The 11,259-nt window shown below is 36.2% G+C and overlaps 1 protein-coding gene across 1 annotated transcript; it reads right to left on the reverse strand.

Moving 5' to 3' along the window:
• Positions 1-5,083: 5,083 nt before the first annotated feature.
• LOC129914597 (organic cation transporter-like protein) lies at positions 5,084-10,731 on the reverse strand. The gene is made up of 7 exons (XM_055993921.1): positions 10,342-10,731; positions 10,173-10,281; positions 9,960-10,109; positions 6,085-6,493; positions 5,794-6,029; positions 5,403-5,676; positions 5,084-5,334 (listed from the first exon to the last, which is right to left on the reverse strand). Exons 1-7 carry the CDS (start codon positions 10,642-10,644, stop codon positions 5,247-5,249), a joined length of 1,569 nt encoding a protein of 522 aa, XP_055849896.1. The 5' UTR covers positions 10,645-10,731; the 3' UTR covers positions 5,084-5,246.
• Between the last annotated feature and the right edge of the window lie 528 nt (positions 10,732-11,259).

An 11,259-nucleotide genomic window follows, 5' to 3' on the forward strand; every position in this document is an offset into this window, starting at 1 on the left:
CGACAAAAGTCGCCGACAAAAGTCGTCGACAAAAGTCGTCGACTAAAATCGTCGACAAAAGTCGTCGACTAAAGTCGTCGACAAAAGTCGTCGACAAATGTCGTCGACTAAAATCGTCGACTAAAATCGGCGACAAAAGTCGTCGACTAAAGTCGTCGACAAAAGTCGTCGACTAAGTCTTCGACAAAAGTCGTCGACTAAAGTCGTCGACAAAAGTCGTCGACAAAAGTCATCGACAAAAGTCGTCGACTAAGTCGTAGACAAAAGTCGTCGACAAAAGTCGTTGACAAAAGTCGTCGACTAAAGTCGTCGACAAAAGTCGTCGACTAAAATCGTCGACAAAAGTCGTCGACAAAAGTCGCCGACAAAAGTCGCCGACAAAAGTCGTCGGCTAAAATCGTCGACAAAAGTCGTCGACAAAAGTCGTCGACTAAAATCGTCGACTAAAGTCGTCGACAAAAGTCGTCGACAAAAGTCGTCGACAAAAGTCGTCGACAAAAGTCGTCGACTAAAGTCGTCGACAAAAGTCGTCGACTAAAATCGTCGACTAAAATCGTCGACAAAAGTCGTCGACAAAAGTCGTCGACAAAAGTCGTCGACAAAAGTCGTCGACTAAAATCGTCGACTAAAGTCATCGACTAAAGTCGTCAACTAAAGCCGTCGACAAAAGTCGTCGACAAAAGTCGCCGACAAAAGTCGTCGACAAAAGTCGTCGACAAAAGTCGTCGACAAAAGTCGTCGACAAAAGTCGTCGACTTAGTCGTCGACTAAAGTCGTCGACAAAAGTCGTCGACAAAAGTCGTCGACTTAGTCGTCGACTAAAGTCGTCGACAAAAGTCGTCGACAAAAGTCGTCGACTAAAATCGTCGACAAAAGTCGTCGACAAAAGTCGCCGACAAATGTCGTCGACTTAGTCGTCAACTAAAGTCGTCGACAAAAGTCGTCGACAAAAGTCGCCGACAAAAGTCGTCGACAAAAGTCGTCGACAAATGTCGTCGACTTAGTCTTCGTCTAATGTCGCCGACAAAAGTCGCCGACAAAAGTCGTCGACAAAAGTCGTCGACTAAAATCGTCGACAAAAGTCGTCGACTAAAGTCGTCGACAAATGTCGTCGACTAAAATCGTCGACTAAAATCGGCGACAAAAGTCGTCGACTAAAGTCGTCGACTAAGTCTTCGACAAAAGTCGTGGACAAAAGTCATCGACAAAAGTCGTCGACTAAGTCGTCGACAAAAGTCGTCGACAAAAGTCGTCGACAAAAGTCGTCGACTAAAGTCGTCGACAAAAGTCGTCGACTAAAATCGTCGACAAAAGTCGTCGACAAAAGTCGCCGACAAAAGTCGTCGACAAAAGTCGCCGACAAAAGTCGTCGGCTAAAATCGTCGACAAAAGTCGTCGACTAAAGTCGTCGACAAAAGTCGTCGACAAAAGTCGTCGACAAAAGTCGTCGACTAAAGTCGTCGACTAAAGTCGTCGACAAAAGTCGTCGACTAAAATCGTCGACTAAAATCGTCGACAAAAGTCGTCGACAAAAGTCGTCGACAAAAGTCGTCGACAAAAGTCGTCGACTAAAATCGTCGACTAAAGTCATCGACTAAAGTCGTCAACTAAAGTCGTCGACAAAAGTCGTCGACAAAAGTCGCCTAAAGTCGTCGACAAAAGTCGTCGACAAAAGTCGTCGACTAAAATCGTCGACTAAAGTCATCGACTAAAGTCGTCAACTAAAGTCGTCGACAAAAGTCGTCGACAAAAGTCGTCGACAAAAGTCGTCGACAAAAGTCGTCGACTAAAATCGTCGACTAAAGTCGTCGACTAAAGTCGTCGACAAAAGTCGTCGACATAAGTCGTCGACTAAAATGGTCGACAAAAGTCGTCGACTAAAGTCGTCGACAAAAGTCGTCGACAAAAGTCGTCGACAAAAGTCGTCGACTAAAGTCGTCGACTAAAGTCGTCGACTAAAGTCGCCGACAAAAGTCGTCGACTTAAATCGTTTACAAAAGTCGTCGACTAAAGTCGTCGACAAAAGTCGTCGACTAAGTCTTCGACAAAAGTCGTCGACTAAAGTCGTCGACAAAAGTCGTCGACAAAAGTCGTCGACTAAAGTCGTCGACAAAAGTCGTCGACAAAAGTCATCGACAAAAGTCGTCGACTATGTCGTCGACAAAAGTCGTCGACAAAAGTCGTCGACTAAAGTCGTCGACAAAAGTCGTCGACTAAAATCGTCGACAAAAGTCGTCGACAAAAGTCGCCGACAAAAGTCGTCGACTAAAATCGTCGACAAAAGTCGTCGACAAAATTCGTCGACAAAAGTCGCCGACAAAAGTCGTCGACTAAAATCGTCGACAAAAGTCGCCGACAAAAGTCGTCGACTAAAATCGTCGACAAAAGTCGTCGACAAAAGTCGTCGACTAAAGTCGTCGACAAAAGTCGTCGATTATAATCGTCGACTAAAATCGTCGACAAAAGTCGTCGACAAAAGTCGTCGACAAAAGTCGTCGACAAAAGTCGTTGACAAAAGTCGTCGAGTAAAGTCGTCGACAAAAGTCGTCGACTAAAATCGTCGACAAAAGTCGTCGACTAAAATCGTCGACTAGAGTCGTCGACTAAAGTCGTCGACTAAAGTCGTCGACAAAAGTCGTCGACTAAAGTCGTCGACTAAAATCGTCGACTAAAATCGTCGACAAAAATCGTCGACAAAAGTCGTCGACAAACGTCGACAAAAGTCGTCGACTAAAATCGTCGACTAAAATCGTCGACAAAAGTCGTCGACTAAAGTCGTCGACAAAAGTCGTAGACAAAAGTCGTCGACAAAAGTCGTCGACTAAAGTCGTCGACAAAAGTCGTCGACAAACGTCGACAAAAGTCGTCGACTAAAATCGTCGACTAAAATCGTCGACAAAAGCCGTCGACTAAAGTCGTCGACAAAAGTCGTCGACTAAAATCGTCGACTAAAATCGTCGACAAAAGCCGTCGACTAAAGTCGTCGACAAAAGTCGTCGACAAACGTCGACAAAAGTCGTCGACTAAAATCGTCGACTAAAATCGTCGACAAAAGTCGTCGACTAAAGTCGTCGACAAAAGTCGTCGACAAAAGTCGTCGACTAAAGTCGTCGACAAAAGTCGTCGACAAACGTCGACAAAAGTCGTCGACTAAAATCGTCGACTAAAATCGTCGACAAAAGCCGTCGACTAAAGTCGTCGACAAAAGTCGTCGACAAAAGTCGTCGACAAAAGTCGTCGACTAAAGTCGTCGACAAAAGTCGTCGACAAACGTCGACAAAAGTCGTCGACTAAAATCGTCGACTAAAATCGTCGACAAAAGTCGTCGACTAAAGTCGTCGACAAAAGTCGTCGACAAAAGTCGTCGACAAAAGTCGTCGACAAAAGCCGTCGACTAAAGCCGTCGACTAAAGTCGTCGACAAAAGTCGTCGACAAACGTCGACAAAAGTCGTCGACTAAAATCTTCGACTAAAATCGTCGAAAAAGTCGTCGACTAAAGTCGTCGACTAAAGTCGTCGACTAAAGTCGTCGACTAAAGTCGTCGACTAAAGTCGTCGACTAAAGTCGTCGACTAAAGTCGTCGACTAAAGTCGTCGACTAAAGTTGTCGACAAAAATCGTCGACTAAAATCATCGACTAAAATCGTCGACAAAAGTCTTCGACTAAAGTCGTCGACTAAAGTCGTCGACTAAAGTCGTCGACTAAAGTCGTCGACTAAAGTCGTCGACTAAAGTCGTCGACTAAAATCGTCGACTAAAATCGTCGACTAAAGTCGTCGACTAAAATTGTCGACAAAAATCGACGACAAAAGTCGTCGACAAAAGTCGTCGACAAAAGTCGTCGACAAAAGTCGTCGACTAAAGTCGTCGACTAAAGTCGTCGACTAAAGTCGTCGACTAAAATCGTCGACTAAAATCGTCGACTAAAGTCGTCGACAAAAGTCGTCGACTAAAGTCGTCGACAAAAGTCGTCGACTAAAATCGTCGACTAAAATCGTCGATTAAAAGTCGTCGACAAAAGTCGTCGACTAAAATCGTCGATTAAAATCGTCGACAAAAGTCGTCGACAAAAGTCGTCGACTAAAGTCGTCGACAAAAGTCGTCGACTAAAATCGTCGACTAAAATCGTCGACAAAAGTCGTCGACAAAAGTCGTCGACAAAAGTCGTCGCCAAAAGTCGTCGCCAAAAGTCGTCGACTAAAATCGTCGACTAAAATTGTCGACTAAAGTCGTCGACAAAAGTCGTCGACAAAAGTCGTCGACTAAAATCGTCGATTAAAATCGTCGACAAAAGTCGTCGACAAAAGTCGTCGACTAAAGTCGTCGACAAAAATCGTCGACTAAAGTCGTCGACTAAAATCGTCGACAAAAGTCGTCGACAAAAGTCGTCGACAAAAGTCGTCGCCAAAAGTCGTCGACTAAAATCGTCGACTAAAATTGTCGACTAAAGTCGTCGACAAAAGTCGTCGACAAAAGTCGTCGACTAAAATCGTCGATTAAAATCGTCGACAAAAGTCGTCGACAAAAGTCGTCGACAAAAGTCGTCGACGACTTTTATAGACGATTTTAGTCGACGATTTTAATCGACGACTTTTGTCGACGACTTTTGTCGACGATTTTAATCGACGATTTTAGTCGACGACTTTTGTCGACGACTTTTGTCGACGACTTTAGTCGACAATTTTAGTCGACGATTTTAGTCGACGACTTTTGGCGACGACTTTTGTCGACGACTTTTGTCGACGACTTTTGTCGACGATTTTAGTCGACGATTTTAGTCGACGACTTTTGTCGACGACTTTAGTCGACGACTTTTGTCGACGACTTTAGTCGACGACTTTTGTCGACGACTTTTGTCGACGATTTTAATCGACGATTTTAGTCGACGACTTTTGTCGACGACTTTTAATCGACGATTTTAGTCGCCGACTTGAGTCGCCAACTTGAGTCACCGACTTGAGTCGCCGTCTTGAGTCGCAGATTTTAGTCTCAGATTCGAGTCGCAGATTTTTTCGCAATGTTTAAAATTGCAGGGAAAAAAAGTAAAAAACACACATTTTATAATTTTTAGTTTTTATTTGAACATTTACTCTACGCTTAAATATTAGCCTTAATAAGTTGTATTTCTATTGCACTTATTACTTTGATGACACAAAGGTTAGAAAAATGAATCTTCAGATATTATCAAAAAGTAACTTAAAATTTTGATTTTAATTCGTGACTTGACCAAGTTGCGTAAATTTGAACTATGAAACATTTTGTATGCAAATAAATGAAAAACATTTTTCACCCTTCCCAAAGTTTTCTCCATCCTCCAAAGAATCTGGAAGCTTTCTATCAAATTGTTTAAAATAATACAAATTAGTGTTTTTTATTTATTTTATTTACTGGGTGTCAATTACCGATTTGTTGTTTCAGGTAGAAAAAGACATAAAGCTGCACCAAGAAACGACATCAGTCCAAGTAAAATCTCAGGTAAAGCAGTATAAATGACACGAGTATGCAGAATGTATGAGCTTAAAAATGTGAAAGCATAACCAATAACATGAACAGCTGCAATGCCTTGACCTCGAACACATGTTGGTATCAGCTCGGTCGCGTATTGGGCGCCAGAATTGTATGCTACTGTTACTCCAAATCTTCCAATTATCGCAAGAAAAACTAATAAAGTTGCGTCTGCAAAAGAAATAAAACAAAAAACATAACTTTAAATACTGAAATAACAGCAAAAAATGTACTCTAAAGTCGTAACAACCCAATCTATCTATACAGGGTGTCTTTTTAAGAACTTACTATTTTCTGATTTGTTTGTATTCATTAGTATGATACCGCTTGCTGAAATAAACATTCCACTTGTTAAAAGTGACAAAGATGACATCGCCTTTCTCCCAATCCTGTCCTGCAGTAGTATAAGAAGAAGACACGCTGGCAATATTGTTGTTGCACTTAGAGAAAACATTATGAATGGGGACACTCCTTTCCCTTGAACATTTCGTGATACAGCATCATAGCAGAGTGTAATAACCATTCTGAATAATGAATCACTAAATAAAATCTTAAAAAATATAATTGGATAAGACTTACGATTTAAAAAATAATATTAAAGTATTTTTACGGAGCCTTGGAGTCTTAAAAAGTCCCAACATACTGGCTCTAACTTTTTGTTCAGTTTCTGATGTTTTCCGACTCTCCTCAATGAATCTATTTATTTCGGAATTGCTAATCTGCTCATGATTTATTTTTGCAATTCTTTCAAAAGACTTGGCAGCTTGTGTGTATTTTTGTTTAGAAACAAGCCACTGAATGCTTTCTGGTATGATAAAATAGAATAATGGTACAATGGCAAACGGTAATGATGTAACAATTAGAAACATCTTCCAAGATTGTGTAAGTACAGCGATCCATGGAGATGCTATTGATCCAAGACAATAAAATATTCCAATGCAAATGCTTACACCCATTGTCCGAAAAGCAGGATTGATATACTCCATGACTGAAAATAATAACTTTTGTATAAGCATGAGTTGTCACTGTTTGAAAATAACACGGTGTTACAAAAATGAGGTTTTAAAATATACGCGGGCGGAGACCTATCAGGTTTTGTAGAGCAAGTCGCACTGAATACGAAACGGTATTTGAAAATCCCCTAACACCCCCAAAATCTGGAGTTACGGGCAAAAAACGGTTTTTTGGACCTTCACCCATTGAAAAAATTCTAGCTTCGACAATTTTTTACCCAATTTTTTTACAGTTTCTGATAGAAGATAAATATACCTTTTTAACAATGTATAAAACATGTAACTCGGTTAAACCACTTAGAATTTATAAGCTGTCAAAGTTCAAAAATTCAATTTTTTTGTCATTTGCCCAACTTCGGCATCAATTTAAAGTATATGTTTTCAAAACAACATGCTATTTAAAAAATATATTGTAAAACAATATCTATTTCCCAATTAATCGAGGTATTTTTTTATGAAAATCACTTCAAAATTGGCTTAGAAAAAAAAATTTTTCAATTTCAACCCAGATACAGAAATTCGAACTTTTAGGTATAGAACAAAAATGTTGTTTCGGCACGTAGTAGGATAACTTGGGCGCCAGGATTTGAAAACGGGTTTTTGTAGAGGAGCTCAATACAAACATTTTTTTCTTTGAGAGGGGGGTCTATCTCTCCCCGTTTAGGTGGGAGGGGCATTTTTCTAAAAAAAATGTATCAAAATAAAAAAAAATTATTAAAAAACAACGGCAACACTTACAGTAATAAATGATACCATTTCCGAAAGGCAAAATTGTACATTTGATTTTAATTTTTAAATCAATATAATATAACCAATAGTTTTTGAAATAATTGATTTCAAAGTTAAAAATAGGCGAAAAAAAAATTTTAAACTCATTTTATACTATTTTTGTCCAGACTGTGAATTTTAGTAAAAAAATTACTCACTCAGGAAACTGCCTCAATTGATTCCTTATCGAACAGTGAAAACTATATGTTTCTATGTCTTCTAGTTTATGAGAAAATTGAAAAATAAAAACAAATAAAAACAAAAAATATTTTGAAAAAAGAAAAATCTGATAAAATAATTTTTCAATTTTCTCAAAAACTAGAAGACATAGAAACATATAGTTTTCACGGTTCGATAAGGAATCAATTGAGGCAGTTTTTTGAGTGAGTAATTTTTTTTACTAAAATTCACAGTCTGGGCAAAAATAGTATAAAATGAGTTTAAAAAATTTTTTTTTCGCCTATTTTTAACTTTGAAATCAATTATATCAAAAACTATTGGTTATATTATATTGATTTAAAAATTAAAATCAAATGTACAATTTTGCCTTTCGGAAATGGTATCATTTATTACTGTAAGTGTTGCCGTTGTTTTTTAATAATTTTTTTTTATTTTGATACATTTTTTTTAGAAAAATGCCCCTCCCACCTAAACGGGGAGAGATAGACCCCCCTCTCAAAGAAAAAAATGTTTGCATTGAGCTCCTCTACAAAAACCCGTTATCAAATCTTGGCGCCCAAGTTATCCTACTACGTGCCGAAACAACATTTTTGTTCTATACTTAAAAGTTCGAATTTCTGTATCTGGGTTGAAATTGAAAAAATTTTTTTTTCTAATACCTCGATTAATTGGGAAATAGATATAGTTTTACAATATATTTTTTAAATAGCATGTTTTTTTGAAAACATATACTTTAAATTGATGCCGAAGTTGGGCAAATGACAAAAAAAATTGAATTTTTGAACTTTGACAGCTTATAAATTCTAAGTGGTTTAACCGAGTTACATGTTTTATACATTGTTAAAAAGGTATATTTATCTTCTATCAGAAACTGTAAAAAAATCGGGTAAAAAATTGTCGAAGCTAGAATTTTTTCAATGGGTGAAGGTCCGAAAAACCGTTTTTTGCCCGTAACTCCAGATTTTGGGGGTGTTAGGGGATTTTCAAATACCGTTTCGTATTCAGTGCGACTAGCTCTACAAAACCTGAGAGGTCTCCACCCGCGTATATTTTGAGTGTTACAACGTGTAATATATCCTTTTTTTATATTTTCGAGAAAAAATAAAGGTTAACCCCTTGCCGAAAAAAAAAAGGATTTCAAAAATTTATCTAGTGAGACATCAAAAGAGAGGTCTTTTGAACCTCTATTCAAAACTGAAAACCACATTTTTTTTTTTTTTATTTTCGAGAAAAAAAACAAGTTTAACCCCTTGTCGAAAAAAAATGAATTTTAAAAAATTTCCTCCAAACTTATTGGGTGAGACATCAAAAGAAAGGTCTTTTGGAGCTCTATTCAAAACTGAAAACCAAAAGTTTTTTTCGAGGTCTAGTTGCTGAATAATTTGCATCCAAAAAACTTATATAAATTTTTTTTGGATTTTAGAGAAAAAAAATCAAGGTTAACCCCTTGCCAAAAAAAAAATGAATTTTAAAAAATTTCCTCCAAACTCATCGAGTGAGACATCAAAAGAAAGCTCTATTCATAACTGAAAACCCAAAGTTTCTTGGAGGTCTAGTTGCTGAGTTATTTGCATCAATAAAAATAAATATAATTTTTTTTTTGATTTTCGAGAAAAAATCAAGGTTAATTCCTTGTCGAAAAAAGTGAATTTTAAAAATTTTCCTCTGGTTCCGTCTGGTTGCTCAGTTATTTGAATCCATAAAAAATGTATATGATTTTTTTTTATTTTCCAGAAAAAATCAAGGTTAACCCCTTGCCGAAAAATTTTTTTTTTAATTTCCTCCAAACTCATCGAGTGAGACATCAAAAGAAAAGTCTTTTGGAGCTTTATTTATAACTTAAAACTAAACGTTTCTTGGAGATCTAGTTGCTGAGTTATTTGCATCCAAACATTTTTTTCTTTAATTCAGAGGTAGATCTGCGAACCAAAATCTGGAAACAAGTTTTGGTTTTCAAAAAACAAAAAAGTGCTTTTTTTGCAATTTCCTAAGAACAAACTTCCTTTACTCTAATTTAGAACTGAAGGAGATTATTCGATAGCTATTTAAAAGACGAGTTTTTTTCGCTTTCATGGAACTCTTAGTTCTAAGAGGAACAGTGTTTGTTTTAGCTGGTATCTATTTTTTGTTTAAGCTTGTTGCATCTTTCTATAAAAACAATTATAAACTTTTTTAGAATGGTTGTTTCGGCCCCATTTCACTCCTTAATTTTTGTAAGCTTCTTTTCCCCTACTCTTTAATAATTATGCTGCTTAAAAAATATCCCATAAAAAGTACGTATACGCCACAGTGTACGTATACGCGAGTACTAACTAACTAGTCCTAAATATGACTTATTTGTAATAAAGTTACTTTGAATAAATGGCTTTTAACAAAGAAACTATATTTTTTTTTAATTCATTTGTAACCAACTTCCCTTCCATCATCATAGAAAAATCGTTCAATTTGTGTGCCCTTTTGTATGAATTATGTGAAAAAATCGCTAAATCTCACCCAAAATGTACATCATCACAAAATTCGTATCCGTTGCTAGTCCAGATACAAATCGAAACATACAGAAAGAAGCCAATGAATAAGTTGCAGTAGAAAATAGATTTCCCATCATGGCAGTCAAGTTGGATATAATTAAAATGGGTACACGACCTAGGTACAAAAAATTGTTAAGTTTCCAAATATTGAACAAATAATATTTGTGAATAGTCATACCAAAAATGTCAGCTAATATTCCAAATCCGAATGTCCCTACTACAGATCCAACAAAAAACATTGATTGTCCAAGAGTAATTTTCCAAGCTGCTCCACAGATCCAATTAAGCTTTTGATTTGAATGATTAATTAATTTATCACACTTATTTTCCTTATAAAACATACATACTTCACTTGTAAGACTTTTATATCCCATATAATGATCATAAACAAATTCCGTGCATGTTTCATTTTTGTCACTATCCCAGTACGAATAACATGAAGACATATTCCCACGCATCTTCGAAATTAATTCATTTGAATTTTCGTAATTGTGATCTTTACACCAAAAATCCGGAACAAAACTTATTATTGTTTGAGAATAGTAATGAATTGATGACAATACATTTATGATACAAAACAAGAGTAGTAAAATTTTTTGATATCGACTAAATCCGTCTAAGTTGAAGAGAATTTTTTTCATTTCAATCATGTTGCTTTATTGAAACTGGGAACACACATGTAAATTATAAATTTTTTAAGCTTTGCCACAAAAAGTAGACAATTTCTTACAATGATACTTTTAACTTTACCCTATACGAATCAAAAAAATTCTGTTTAAGAACTGATGAGATATAGCTACAAAAATTATTATAAAAATCAGTAGTTAATGCACTTAAGTTTACTCAAGTCAGTCAAGAACAAAATAACAACCCCTTTTTTAACGTTTCATATTGGGGTAGAAAGTTTATAAACGTGGAATAATACTTTGGAAATTAATAATAAATTGTATGTATCTAAAAAAAGAATAAAATTCCATATGTTTGTATTTATTTAGAAACAAAAAAGTTAAACACTATGAAAATTAAGTGTAAATAATGACAAATATAAAGAAATATAACTCTAAACAGAAAAAAAAAAAGTTGGCATCTGGCAGACGGTTTCAAACCAAGGCCATAATTTATTTCGAATATATAAAATTGTTAAAACATTTACATTTTAAAAATAAAATTATTATTATTATTATAACTTTGGAACCATTGTCTTCCAAGTGTTTGACAAATTTATGTAGCCGTGTTACTTAGTAACTATGTAAATTCTAAAGTTA

This window comes from Episyrphus balteatus, chromosome 3 (assembly GCF_945859705.1).
Source record: "Episyrphus balteatus chromosome 3, idEpiBalt1.1, whole genome shotgun sequence".
NCBI lineage: Eukaryota > Metazoa > Arthropoda > Insecta > Diptera > Syrphidae > Episyrphus > Episyrphus balteatus.